At 43.0% G+C, this 15,316-nt stretch overlaps 1 protein-coding gene across 3 annotated transcripts in view; it reads right to left on the bottom strand.

Annotated features, from left to right (window-relative positions):
- Positions 1–15,316, bottom strand: part of LOC144606891 (zinc finger MYM-type protein 4-like) — a 140,820-nt gene that overhangs the window by 52,135 nt on the left and 73,369 nt on the right. For all 3 annotated transcript variants that reach the window (XM_078423354.1, XM_078423355.1, XM_078423356.1), the window contains 3 exons: positions 13,722–14,675; positions 9,374–9,441; positions 4,111–4,278 (listed from right to left, as the gene is read on the bottom strand). In XM_078423354.1, the coding sequence (XP_078279480.1) occupies positions 4,111–4,278; positions 9,374–9,441; positions 13,722–14,675 (1,190 nt within the window). The remainder of the gene's footprint in view (positions 1–4,110; positions 4,279–9,373; positions 9,442–13,721; positions 14,676–15,316) is intronic.

Genomic DNA, 15,316 nt, shown 5'->3' with positions numbered 1-15,316 from the left:
TGCTCGGAGGCACCACCAACAGAGGCGAGGGTGGGTGCGGGTGACCAAGCAGCCGACCCCTACGACGGGGCTGTGCTACCTGCACTGGCTGATCAATGTCGACATGAGCAGGCTTAAGGTGGGTCACCAAAACAACCTCCTGTCTGTCCCCCCGTGACCAGCACAAAAGTCTGGTACCATGTTGCAGCACCCGGAAAGGTCCTTTGTAAGGCCGTTGTAGGGGGGTCCGCTGAGAGTACCTGTGAAGGAAAACGTACTGACAGTCCTTGAGGGAAGGTGGGATGTGTGAAGTAGTAAGTCCATGACGAGACGTCAGTACAGTGGCCAGCTGCCCACCTGTTCGCGGAGACGCACCAGCACAGCTGAAGGAGACTCTTGCTGCCCATGTGCTGCTGGGATGCAGTCCCCTGGGACCGCAAGGGGGCACCGTACACCAACTCAGCGAATGAAGTAGCCAAATCCTCTTTCGGGGCGGTACGGATCCCCAACAAAACCCAAGGCAACTCATCTAACAAGTCTGGGCCCGTGAGCCGCGCCTTCAGGGAGGACTTCAGGTGCCGACGGAAATGTTCCACCAGCCCATTGGATTGTGGATGGTAAGCTGTGGTGTGGTGCAGCTGCACGCCCAGCAGCTGGGCCAGGGAGGACCACAACACAGAGGCGTACTGTGTGCCGCGGGCTGACAGGATGTCCACCGGCACACCAAAACGAGCGATCCAGTGAGCAGCGTGGGCACGGGCACATGTTGCGGCAGAGGTATCGGCGAGCGGGACAGCCTCTGGCCATCGGCTGAACCAGTCTACAATGGTGAGATGGGTGAAACCCCTGGATGGTGGTAGCGGGCCCACGAGATCAACGTGGATATGGTCAAAGCGACGGCGCGGCAAAGCGAAATCCTGCAGGGGCGCCTGGGAATAATGCAGAGGTTGCAGGATCAATTTATTCCAAAGAGGTGGAAAGACTCTAAGGGGAGTAAGAGACACCTGTGGCTGACAAGGGAAGTCAGGGACAGCATAAAAATTAAGGAGAGGAAGTATAACATAGCAAAGAAGAGTGGGAAGACAGAGGATTGGGACTCTTTTAAAGAGCAACAAAAGTTAACTAAAAAGGCAATACGGGGAGAAAAGATGAGGTACGAGGGTAAACTAGCCAATATTATAAAGGAGGATAGCAAAAGTTTTTTTAGGTACGTGAAGAGGAAAAAAATAGTCAAGGCAAATGTGGGTCCCTTGAAGACAGAAGCAGGGGAATTTATTATGGGGAACAAAGAAATGGCAGACGAGTTAAACCGTTACTTTGGATCTGTCTTCACTGAGGAAGATACACACAATCTCCCAAATGTTCTAGGGGCCGGAGAACCTAGGGTGATGGAGGAACTGAAGGAAATCGACATTAGGCAGGAAATGGTTTTGGGGAGACTGATGGGACTGAAGGCTGATAAATCCCCAGGGCCTGATGGTCTGCATCCCAGGGTACAAGGAGGTGGCTCTAGAAATAGTGGAAGCATTGGAGATCATTTTTCAATGTTCTATAGATTCAGGATCAGTTCCTGTGGATTGGAGGATAGCAAATGTTATCCCACTTTTTAAGAAAGGAGGGAGAGAGAAAACGGGTAATTATAGACCAGTTAGTCTGACATCAGTGGTGGGGAAGATGCCGGAGTCAATTATAAAAGACGAAATTGCTGAGCATTTGGATAGCAGTAACGGGATCATTCCGAGTCAGCATGGATTTACGAAGGGGAAATCATGCTTGACAAATCTACTGGAATTTTTTGAGGATGTAACTAGGAAAATTGACAAGGGAGAGTCAGTGGATGTGGTGTACCTCGACTTTCAGAAAGCCTTCGACAAGGTCCCACATAGGAGATTAGTGGGCAAAATTAGGGCACATGGTATTGGGGGTAGGGTACTGACATGGATCGAAAATTGGTTGACAGACAGAAAGCAAAGAGTGGGGATAAATGGGTCCCTTTCGGAATGGCAGGCAGTGACCAGTGGGGTACCGCAAGGTTCGGTGCTGGGACCCCAGCTATTTACGATATACATTAATGACTTAGACGAAGGGATTAAAAGTACCATTAGCAAATTTGCAGATGATACTAAGTTGGGGGGTAGTGTGAATTGTGAGGAAGATGCAATAAGGCTGCAGGGTGACTTGGACAGGTTGTGTGAGTGGGCGGATACATGGCAGATGCAGTTTAATGTAGATAAGTGTGAGGTTATTCACTTTGGAAGTAAGAATAGAAAGGCAGATTATTATCTGAATGGTGTCAAGTTAGGAGGAGGGGGAGTTCAACGAGATCTGGGTGTCCTAGTGCATCAGTCAATGAAAGGAAGCATGCAGGTACAGCAGGCAGTGAAGAAAGCCAATGGAATGTTGGCCTTCGTAACAAGAGGAGTTGAGTATAGGAGTAAAGAGGTCCTTCTACAGTTGTACCGGGCCCTGGTGAGACCGCACCTGGAGTACTGTGTGCAGTTTTGGTCTCCAAATTTGAGGAAGGATATTCTTGCTATGGAGGGCGTGCAGCGTAGGTTCACTAGGTTAATTCCCGGAATGGTGGGACTGTCGTATGTTGAAAGGCTGGAGCGATTGGGCTTGTATACACTGGAATTTAGAAGGATGAGGGGGGATCTTATTGAAACATATAAGATAATTAGGGGATTGGACACATTAGAGGCAGATAACATGTTCCCAATGTTGGGGGAGTCCAGAACAAGGGGCCACAGTTTAAGAATAAGGGGTAGGCCATTTAGAACCGAGATGAGGAAGAACTTTTTCAGTCAGAGGGTGGTGAAGGTGTGGAATTCTCTGCCTCAGAAGGCAGTGGAGGCCAGTTCGTTGGATGCTTTGAAGAGAGAGCTGGATAGAGCTCTTAAGGATAGCGGAGTGAGGGGGTATGGGGAGAAGGCAGGAACGGGGTACTGATTGAGAGTGATCAGCCATGATCGCATTGAATGGCGGTGCTGGCTCGAAGGGCTGAATGGCCTACTCCTGCACCTATTGTCTATTGTCTATTGTCTATTGACGCTGGACCTTAGATGTCTGGCAGGGAACGCACGCCCTGGCCCAGTTGGCAACCTGTTTCCGCAACCCGTGCCACATAAACTTTGCCGCAACTGGTGCCGTCGTTGCCCAGATGTACGGGTGGACCAAACCATGGACGGAATCGAAAATCCGGCAACACCAAGCCGCGGGGACGATGGGCCGAGGCTGGCCAGTAGAGACGTCACAAAGGACCGTGGTGCCAGCGGGTCCCTTCTCATCCCCAACTGTCACTGTCATCTCCAACTGTCAACTCTCATCTCCAACTCTCAATTGTCATCTCCCTGTCACGTGATAGTTCCAGTTCTGGTGACAAAGGTACGATCAGTAAGTGGCTTGACCTCCAGGTGGCGCCACAATAGGTCTATTATTGTCACGTGTGCAGTGAAAAGCTTTGTTTTGCATGGTATCTAAACTCGTACAATATCTGGGGCAAAGAGGAAGACAGAATGCAGAATATAGTTCTTAGCAAATTATTGTTGCCTTTAAACATAAAACTACAATACACTCTGAGACTGCACTCGTTTGATGGTTCGACATTTTAATTAATGACTGCAACATGGCAGCTCAAAAGTAAGCATTCTGGAATTGCAAAATTTCTGCAGGTTTCCCCTGCTCACACATCTGGGCGTTGAAAAATAGTCCAGAAGTGCAAATAACCAATCATATGGTAACTTCTACATTCCTACAACATTCGCAGTGAGATGGTGCATGATGAATTGTAGGTTAGATGCTTAGTAGGCTGAGAGAGAAAATACACAATTATGGTTCTCCCATAACCATCAAAACGAAAGTTGTTTTTTTGTTTTTTTGCGAAATCAATATTGCATTTGGAATGTTAAATCTTCTCTGTCCACTTTTAACTAAATTCTGACATGTAATGTCAGTTGTAGCTGGTGTTTAAATATACAGCTGAAGTATATTAATGCACAGAACACTCGTTTCAGTGGTAATCCATTTAGCATTTTTCAACTATATTCAACAGGTATCAACAGGAAAGCAAGACATTTACTTATTTTCTTTCTTTATTCATCGTCATTGCTCAAAAACAAATAAAAGCTTTACCTGTATTGAATCTGGCTCATCCTTAACTCTTACACCTGTTTGTGATACCAAGGCTTTCTCATATCCTTCATCCAACGGTTCATCTTTTATTTTCATTCCTGACATAAAATCGACAGTTGGCGTATTTTTTGGAGCTTCACTATGGCGGTGTGAATTTGAACTTTTTTCCTAAAATAAATGCAGAAGTTTCAATATATTTACAAAAGTTGTCAACACAAGAACACAAGAAAATAGGAGCAGGAGTAGGCCAACCGGCCCCACGAGCCCGCTCCGCCATTCAATACAATCATGTCTGATCCTACCCCAGCCCCCTTCCCACTATCGCCCTTCTTCCCACCCAAAAGAACCGTGTGATCTCCTGGGAGAGGCGAAAAACCGGATAAACATCATTTTAAGTTATCAGCCAGATGCTTAAATGTCAGGTTCCCAATTAAAATGCCTCCAACAGTAATTTGATCAATATATTTTGGCCAAATTTCTTTCCAATTCTTTTAATTTTTAATTAAGGAAGCATGCGTCTGCTGGGCATGCATTTGTTATACATTCCTAAATGTTTGGATGGTGATAGCAAATTGCCTTCTTGATAACCTGCAATCTTGTGGATATGGTTTAGTTCAGTTGAGAGATACAACGTGGAAAAAGGTTCATAGGCCCACCAAGTCCACGCCAACAACAATCAACCTGTGCACAAGTTCTATCCCAGACTAGGGACAATTTACCGAAGTCAATTAACCTACAAACCTCCAAAACATTGGAATGTGGGAGGAAACCAGAGCATCTGGAGAAAACCCATGCAGTTGCAGGGAGAATGTACAAACTCCATACGGACAGCAATTGTAGTCAGTATCGAACCCGCGTCTCTGTCACTGGAAGGCAGCAACTCAAACATTATGCAACTGTGCCGCCCTGTTACTCTCAGTTCTATGGGCTCCAAAATTTAGAATGCATAGCAATTACGGAGAAACAATGTTCTTCCAAGTCAGGATATTGGGTGACTTTTAAAGTGAATTTGCAAGTGTTATTTTCATTACTTCTGGTCCTTCTCAGTGGTCCAGACCACGTTTTTAAGGTGTCATTAAAAAAGTCTTGTCAGGTTGTTGCACTACATTTAAACATACCACACACTACAGCCACAGTGTATTGGTCTTGGAAAGAATGAGGGCGGGTTGACTGGGCCCATCAGGAAGAATGTCAAGATTATCGATTTTGTTGGAAAACATTTGGTCTCATTCCTGATTTACACATAGCCTTGATGGAAAGGATTTGGGGGAAAAGGTGCAACTCAATCCGTCCTTTTGTTGCCATAGTAATTCGGTGACTGGCTCAATTTAACTTCTGGTCAATAGAGAGCTTCAGGGTGTTGATGGGGGAGGATTCATTCATGGTCTTCTTCTTGCGTTTGAGGCAGCAGAAATTATGTAACGCCCTCCAGGCGCTGTAGCCAGTGCAATGTGCTGTTGTCAAGGGCCGTGAGGTCTACCCCTCCACCAGGGGGACGGAGGACAGTGCAGTCGAAAATGACGTGCTGCGCTGTTTGCTGGTCTGCTCCACATACGCAGGCTGCTGATGGACGCAACCCCCAACAATTAATGCTGACATTGAACCGGCCGACCCCTGTGTGGAGCCGGTTCAGGGCGACCCACTCTTTGCGGGGCAAGTCCGAGCCGGGTGGGGCTGTGGTGTTCGGTGCGACAGTGAATTGAGGAGGTCGCGATGTCTGTTCCCAGCTGGTTCTCCATGCTCCAAGTATGTTGAAACCGGTGCCACAGAGGGTCACTGTATGACGTGAGAAAGGGTGACGAGATGACAGGCATTGAGGTCCCAGTTGCTGTGAATCCTGGGCGAGGTGGTGCAAAGGATGTTTGGCGTCCGATGGGGCCTTGCACACCAGCCTATGAGTGAAGAACTCTCTGCGAAGCTTGGCGGGTGCGATATCTGCGAGCACCGGCAGGAGATCCGTCGGAGTAGGGCGTAGGCAACCAGTGATCATCCGCATGGTGTTCGTTGAGGGTGGCGTGTAGCTTGCTGGTATGAGCGCTGCGGCACCATGCTGGGGCGGCGTACTCAGCGGCGCTGTACACTAGTGCAAGAGCACTGGTTCAAAGAGTAGATGTCCTGGCGCCCCATGACGGTCCGGCCAAGCAACGCAGGAGGTTGTTCCGTGCCGAGACTTTAGCACGGAGAGCTTCAAGGTGTTGCTTGTAGGTCAGCTGCCGATCTAGTTTCACCCCGAGGTATGTAGGAAATGGGTTGTAGGGTAGGGGTGACCACAGGGCCGTCTTAACGCATGGGCCTGATGGGCACTTGCCCGGGGCCCCACGAGCATAGGGGCCCCTTGCTGATCTGTGTATGTTAAGTGACTTGCAATAAATAAATACTTTAAAAATGTAGGTTCAATAAGTGCTTTTTTCGCAACATTTTCGGTCCCTAAGTGCTTCTCACAGCGATCTGTAAGTGCTTTTCGCAACAATGTAGCACCCTAAGTCCATCGCTAAGTGCTTTTCAGTAAGTGCTTTTCGCCGGCACGACAGGGGGGGGGGGCTGGTAGGGAAAGGGGGGTGGGGGAGAGTAACGGTAGGGGCCCCAGTACACTGCTTTGCCCGGGGGCCCATAATGCTGTAAAAACGGCCCTGGGTGACCCATTGAGGGCGGCGGTTAGCTGGCGTTGATGGTAATGCAATCTAACACCTACGAGAAGTGGTTAGACTCTCCCCGTTGAACAATAAATGACACTACTATGGTGCAAACACTCAGTTCCTGACAAAATGTTATCTTGATCTTTCCACATGCTGATATGGACAACTTTATCAAAGGGGCATTTTGTGAATGGAACTGAATAGTTGTGGATTCATTGCTGATCATTCCCACTTGTGATAAAGTGTTTAAAGATGGCCAGACTAGGGAGACTGTGCCGAGCAATTCCTGCAGGCAAGTCAGAGAGCTTAAATACCCCACCAACCAACACAGCCTTGTTCTTTGTGCTAGAATTCTAGCAGGATGATTTTCTCTTGAGTCCCAGTGACTTAATTTTATCAATTATATATATGTGCAGTGCTCTGACAGATGCTTTTGCTGATGTCAAAATCACTCCAGGAATTTCGTCGTTTTGTTCATGCTGGAACCAAGCTAGACGTCTGGAGCTAACTTGACAAGGCAGGATTTACATTGAGCATCAGTGAGCCTATCGTTGTAAAGCAAATACTGCATGTTTGTGAATATATTCCACCACTTCGCTAGTGATTGAGGGTAGACTCAATGGCTATATTAGGTTGTTCTACGACCAGCCTGCGGTAGTTTTGGCGATTAGTTTATGTTCAGACATTTGAGACGAGGGTTGACTGAGACAAGGGTTGACTGGATAATACCATTATCCATAGAATTATCCCAATGCCTTGGTTGACGACAGGTAGCCTGTCCAGTTTTGTTCTTAAAGTTTTGACATAGAAATTGAAGCAACCAAGTGGCTTACAGAGTGTAGTTTAGGCAGAAGCAACTACATTACTGAAGATAACAGGACAAAGCTGCTAAGCAGGGGAGAAGAAAATTAATAAATTCTGTGGTAGACAGGAAATCATGCATGGTTCAGAAAGAAGGAAGACTTTTCAGCTAACCAGCTGTTTCCTTTTCAAAAGCTCATAATAGGTAAATTAATAAAATGAAACAAAATCCCTTTGTCACAATTGTAAACAATATACCTAGCTAGGTACATGAAATTAAAGGGAATACTGCATTCCCCACACAAGAACAAAATACAGTAGATACTGGATAATTGAAATACAAAATGCTTGACATACTCTGACAAACAAGTACTGACGGTGGAGAGAGAAAAACAGATTTAGAATTTAGATAATATATCAGAATTGGAAATGGACAAAAGCTTAAAATGCCTAGACAGGGAGAGAAGAGGAAATGCAGTGGTGTGTGAAAAGCTAGATTACAATAAACAAAGCAATGATCCAATGCGAAGCAGACAGTAATGAGATAAACTGGGAAACAAAAGTTCAGATTAAATGAGGTGCAAATAGGAGAAGCAGATCACAAATCAAAATAACTGCTGGAAATCTGAAAGATGACAGGAAACACTGGTTTGAAGTTCTTAAACTCAGCTGTCTCTGGAAGATTGAAATGAACTGAAAAGACACAATTAACAAGCTGTGATTGATTGATGAGATTGATTGGGAAAGTGCAAAAGGCTAAAGGCTGAATGATGATTTCAAAAGAATGATAGTGGCATTGGACAATGGCCACAGCAGTGGCATTTAAGAGACTTTTGGATAGGCTATAAAGATATGCAGGGAATGGAGGGATATGGATTTTGTGCAGGCAGTTGGTCTTGTTCTGCAGAGACATTGTGAATTGAAGGACCTGTTCTTGGGCTGTACAGATCCTGTTCAACAAAGAATGTATATTGGGGAACTTTCCGTTGAGAATGTACTTGAAGCACTTAAGGTGCATTACAAGAATTGGTGCAGAAACAAAAAATGGAATGGGCATCAAATATCAACTACATGGTTGGAAGCACAAAGGTATTTATCTTGCCTGTACCAGAATTCGACAAGGCCTCTGACCATGGCTATTTCTTTTCCCAGTTTCTGACCGCACCTATTCTATTTCCTCTCAAAATGGTTTCTCGTTGTTCTCAAATGCAACCATTCCAGCATGCACATTCATGAAATCATCTCCCAATATTTATGACACTTCCAAAGCGATGTCACACTCAATATATCAACACCCTACCTTTTCCTATCGATATTACAAAAGGAGTTTCCTCCGAGATGTTCTGGTTCGCAACTCACTATTCAATCTACGCAAATATGACTACCATACTTAAAGAATCATCCATACAAACAAATTTAACCCCTTTTTGCTTGTCCCCTTGTTCCTTCCATTCAACCCTAGGCCTTAAAGGCACTTTCTTGCAAGAAAAGGCATATTTTATGACTGCAATACAGTAAAGATTGTCAGCAATAATAGTGTGCATAAAATATTTCAGTGGGAGATGAATGACAAGAAAATAACTTTTGGTGCTATCAATGATTCAAAATGCTGGCAAGGCATTTGAAATTAAATTGTCAAACTTCATTCTTTTCTTTCAAAGGATTATTTTTCTCCCCTGCATAAATTGGATTAATAGAGCTGATATATTCTGATCAGTATAAACCTGAGCAGAAAGAGCATGTTAGATGCTGTGCAAGAACTAGGCTGCCAACACAAAAAACGTTAGCAGATAAATATTCAGACAGTGTACATTAATGTTTCTTACCACAGAGGATGCTGTAACTGCTGTTATAGTTGCCTCGGATTCAAGACTATCTAGGTCAAGTGATTCATCTGAGAATTACAAATATTTTAAAAAGTTATTTAAAACAAGAACTCACTTGTATGATATCATAACAAAACTGAAATTCATCACGACTTGTCCAATGATAAATCTAAGCATTATATTTACAATTAGCCACAAAAAGCAGCAGTTTGGAACTCAAATTTGGCTTCAGCTGAACAAATACTCTGCCTTAAGTTCCGCAAATAGATTTTAAATGTTCATTAGATTTAAATGCTCCCCCTATAAATCGTTTTCCTATTTCTGCTTAGCGAGATGAATAACATCTCAAACACAATTCAATGTTTATGAATTGAGACATACATCATGATTACAAGAACCAGGGGCCACAGTTTAAGAATAAGGGGTAGGCCATTTAGAACAGAGATGAGGAAAAACTTTTTCAGTCAGAGAGTTGTAAATCTGTGGAATTCTCTGCCTCAGGAGGCAGTGGAGGCCAATTCTCTTAATGCACTCAAGAGAGAGCTAGATAGAGCTCTTAAGGATAGCAAGAGAGAGCTAGATAGAGCTCGTAAGGACAGCAGTCAGGGGTATGGGGAGAAGGCAGGAATGGGGTACTGATTGAGAATGATCAGCCATGATCACATTGAATGGTGGTGCTGGCTCAAAGGGCTGAATGGCTTACTCCTGCACCTGTTGTCTATTGTCTACAACATCAATGTACATCAGGATTCAAGCTCATTCTTATTCATGGAAACCCCTCATCAGAACACTGATCACTGAGGCACAGATTTGGCACAAACTATGAATGGAAGCAATGGTTAAACACATGATCTATAATGCTCATAACAAATACCAAAGCTAGCACAATAGTGAACTAAACATCCTACACAGCAATGAAGAATATTGAAGTGAAATTAGCACTTGAGGGTTGTTCACCATATCCTGTGCATTTCCAGCAACCTCTCAAATCTCCTCCACTCATTTGGTGTTAAGTAGTACATCAAGTCCAAGTGAGGAACTGAAGATCATCTTTTCATAAAGCCATAAATGTATGGATTACATTATTTTCCTTTTATTCGTACTTTAGATTATTTTCAGATCAGATTCCTTCGGATAACCAAGATTGGCTGAGCGGGAAGCCACTGCATGGACATGACAGCTTGCCAAGAAAAGGATGGACTAAACAAGTCCCGCACAATGCAGACAACAAAAACACCCCCAACCAACCGGATCACCAAAGCAGTTAGTTATTTCCCATAGCTTATCATACAAGCATTTCAAAGGGTTGTTTAGTTTTCTAATACTTTGTAAAGTGGTATGGTGCAAGTACATATTATCCTTGTCAGTTGTTTCATATATTTGAATATTTTGGTCCCTTTTCTCCACGCAGAAGAAGGCACATGGCTAAAAATGGAAGGCAATTGATACGAGGACTCAAGGGACTGACATAGGTTTTAAACAGCACTGAAATGGGGTCAATTTGCTGCCTGATAGGCAGCTTTCTACCAAGGGGGTTCTGGCAACATTGGGTACATTGAAGAACAGAATGTATAATGTGCAGTTAGTTGCAGACTCGATCATCTCAATCTCCCTAGGTCCCAAAATCAAAACTCACATGGAAAAATAATTCTCCCCAAAATAATTCAGGATATCTCCATAGGTGCTCAGAAAGCACAAATTACACCAATATCACTTCCTCACAAATAAATTAGGCAGATGTACCTTGAAAGTTTGCACAGATTGTATTAAAACTGATTGCCAGGAGACATCAATGACACTCCAATAAATGTATTGAAAAGAAATTCTGAATTTTCACTAATTTGGAGCAACATCTAATTTATTTTCTCTCTCCATTAATATTTTTTTCATTGCCTATGAAGGGAATGAACCATCATATAGCCACCTCGCTTATGCAGCCATAATAACAGGTAAAAATGGCCACATACACTCAGTTCTAGAGCTCCAGTATTCCCATCATTCCTACAGCTTCAAAGGCTGAACTGAGTCATAACTGAAAAGCGCTGCGGGCACTGTAATACCATCCAACTGTTGTAAGACAATCTGACCAAACAAATCCCAGCACAGAGCACTAAATGTTCCTCTGTCACTCTCTTCCCCTCCCCCTTCCCAGATCTCCCAGTCTTCCTGTCTCCACCTATATCCTTCCTTTGTCCCGCCACCCTGACATCAGTCTGAAGGGTCTCGACCCGAAACGTCGCCCATTCCTTCTCTCCTATGCTGCCTGACCTGCTGAGTTACTCCAGTATTTTGTGACTAAATGAACTAAGACACTTACAACAGTTACTTGCAAAACAAGATAAAATCATTTTCCAAGCTCAGAACAAGCTTGTACAGAATCTCCAACTTCAACATACTTGCAACTTTGTTTTCCTTTCACATTGCTTATGATTTCCCTGTGATCCAAAATCTTTGTGCCTCAAATCTACTCAATCATCAAAGTACAGAATTCCTGCACTGACCAAATAGATATCTAAAACCACAACAAATTGGAGGAACAGCAGCTCATATTTTGCTTGGGCAGTTTAAAATCCAGTGGTATGAATATTGACTTATTTAACTTCAAGTAACCCCTGCAATCCCCCTCTCTCCATCCTTCTCACCAAGCAAACATCTACCAATGGCCCGTTTACTTTATTGTCGTTACTTTTTTGGCATATCCTTCATTCGTTTGTTCTATATCTCTCTGCATCATCTATATCTCTCGTTTCCCTTTCCCCCGACTCCAGTCTGAAGAAGGGTCTCGACCCGAAATGTCAGCCATTCCTTCTCTCCAGAGATGCTGCCTGTCCCGTTGAGTTACTACAGCATTTTGTGTCTATCTTCGGTTTAAAACCCCAATGCTAGAATCTGGCAGTGGTTTAAGTTTTTCCACAGAGCCCTAAGCAGGTTTGAGCCAACTATGAAAACTTGTTTCTACTGTTATTAACCTCCCATGGCAACATTCACTTCCACCACACCCTGCTGCCCCACAGGATCATGCCTTTTGAAGACTGGGCAGCTTAGCATCTCGTTGATGGCAAAATACAAACTTAGCAGAGTGATCAACATGGACTGGTGCTGCAGAAAAAACATTGTTTTCGAAGACATTGAGGTATCTTGCAAGCACTTCACTAAACATCAAGTAACCAAGCATGAACATATTTGCAATATTAGTAAACAGACCAGCAAAGGCATACACAGCAAGTTCCCATAAACAATATAAAGTAAATGGCATAATAATAATTTAGTGATGATTAATGGATAAAAACAGGTCAGATCAATGGGAAGATAACCATCTTCAATTGATGGCATTTATCCGAGGGCTTTGCTTTCAAGCCTGTACGAAAAAATGCAAGCTCTACCATTGCAGTACGTTCTACTAAATTGAAATGTCAAGCTAGATTATGTGCAAGCTAGACCATTGAAGGCTTGAACGTTCAACTTTGATTAAAAGCCAATAGTATTTAGGCTGACACTTTCAGTCATTGATTGCAGCAACTGTGTTATGGACTGGATGTTTCATTCCATTGGCTTCATAATGCAAATTGGCTGTATACCAGAAAGCACTATCACGTAAGAGGACTCTGCTTGCGATCAAGTGCGCTTTCATATAACGCGGCATAAAGGCTCTCATGATTGGAGAATGAATAATGGCCCAAAATTTCAGCTGCTTATTCTGCTGTTATTCTCCAGGAAACTCAGGACTCCAATACTGCAGTTTGTGCAAAGACTGAAGTTCCGAACTGTCACCCAGCTGATTACCAACACATTCCAGCCAGCTTCCTGTATTTACACTGAAATATGCCTGCTGAACCTACAGCAAGTTAGCTTGGCTAGCTGTTCGTAGGAAATCCTAGGATTCCCTAGAACAAAAAAGAAAAGATTTAGAAATATGATCATAATAAGTAACTGAATTTGTGAAATAAACATGAAATGACAATTCTCCACACTACTAAACAAAAACAATTGAACCATATTGCATGGCATGGAGTAACTAAAGAAGACACACATGATATTGCAATTTGAAGCTTAAATTAGTGTATTGCTGGCAATCTCCCAACACAAAATGGAAGTACCTACAGCACATGAAACCAGAGATTTAATTTGGGGAAAACAGTTCATTAATTTTCCACTCTTCCACTTCTTAAATTATTAGTTCTTAAAAAATTCACAGGGTAACAAACAGCAGAGGAAATCCCCTCTTCTTTGGGACCTCCCCTTGCCTTGAGCTGAAGGAAAGGCAGTTTCAGACAGGCACCAACTGGTCCAAAGACAAAGATCAGAACCAGTATGGTTTGTACAAATGTTTCTTCATTTTGTGACTAACCTGCAAATAGACCTTCATGCGCAATTGCTTTTCGTTTTTTTTCATTTTTTCCCTTATCTGGGGCTTCAACTCTTGGGGTGTCAATTCGTTCCTCCAGCAATACCCTTGGCAAGGAATCGACCACTGTTTGAAAACCATCAAGGATTGCTAACCTATTATCTGGAACAAAATCTTTGTCTAGTCTTTTCGCAGGAAACCCCAGGGATTCTTTCAGGGTCACTGGTTTACGTGCTAGTGTTGTAGATATTTCTTCTTCATTCAGAGCAGAGTTACCACCTGCTCTCAAAATATCATTTCCATTCTCAGCAATATTAAATATCTCTGAATTATGTATTAATGAATTATCTTCATTCCTGTGGGACAAAGTTGTTTTATGAACATCCCGATTCCCATTCTCAGAATCAAAGCCCTTGTTACAATCATTATTTTTTAATAAAAACCCTTTCTCATAGTTGTTTGCACCATCTGATTCGCATTCAGCAGGTTTGCTTCCTAAAGACTGTTTCCAACATCTCAGCTCATCAAACTTAGACTTTTTCCTCTTTTCCTCAGCTTCCTTATATGTGGTCCGTTCAACTCCATTTTCCTCTTCAAGAGATGTCTGGTTACTATGAGAAACCCGAATGTGTGGATTGCTCACTGGATCAAAATCAACTTCATCATCATTGTCTTCCCCTAAAGGCACGGCAACAAGTTCACCCGAACTCGTGTAATCACTTGTATCTTCAACCGACAAAAGATGTCCCCTGCGTAACAAAGTTTGCTCTTTATTGTTAAAACCATCATTTTGTCTTCCAAATGAGTCTCTCTGGCCAAAGCTGCTTTCGTTCACAGTTGTAGTCGCAAGTCTTCTTTCAGCTTTAATTCTATTTGTGCTGAAGTCTAGTGCCTCAGGAGATGGCTCACTGGACAAAACCCTTGGCCAACCACCCTCAGTATCCATTTCATCCTCACCTAAGAGAAAAGCAGAAAGACAGATCAATCAGATAATCGAACGTTACCCGGTAAAACTGACATTCTGGGTCAAAACAAAAGTCTATATCAACTCTCAAAACCCAAATATTAAAAAATGTCCTTCCATCCACATCTCAAGCATGGCAACCCTTTCCCCCCAAATCTATTCTCCTGCTTTATACATAAACAAGCTACTCCCTCTCCCCTTGTATGGCTACCCTCACCATTCTGGTAGCTGAACATGCACTACTCCACAGCATACATCTCAATATTTCAGCTCCATTTTGTTACTACCTTCTGGAAATTTATTTTGGACATCGTATTTGCTTTAATTACAATTTTTGTCTTTTGAGGTATATAATCACAAAAACAAATTACACCAAAAGAGTCAAAAGTTATACAAGAAATCAAAGGTTACACAATTTTAATAATAAATAAAAAATCTTAAAATTACATGCAATTGTGTATAAATGCCAATAATAGAAACTTATAATTCTAAAATTACACTCACGATTGGAGACAATCGTTTGTATTCATCTCAGGACTAAAGCATTTACAGGCAATGAATTATGTCTGAAATATAGTCATTGCTGTAATGCAAGAAACATGACAGGCAATTTATGCATTTGTGCAGAGAATGC

The sequence above is a fragment of the Rhinoraja longicauda genome, chromosome 27 (genome assembly GCF_053455715.1).
Source record: "Rhinoraja longicauda isolate Sanriku21f chromosome 27, sRhiLon1.1, whole genome shotgun sequence".
NCBI classification, from domain to species: Eukaryota; Metazoa; Chordata; class Chondrichthyes; order Rajiformes; family Arhynchobatidae; genus Rhinoraja; species Rhinoraja longicauda.
Note: the sequence above shows the minus strand (reverse complement) of the source record. Positions and strands in the feature narration are given on the sequence as shown.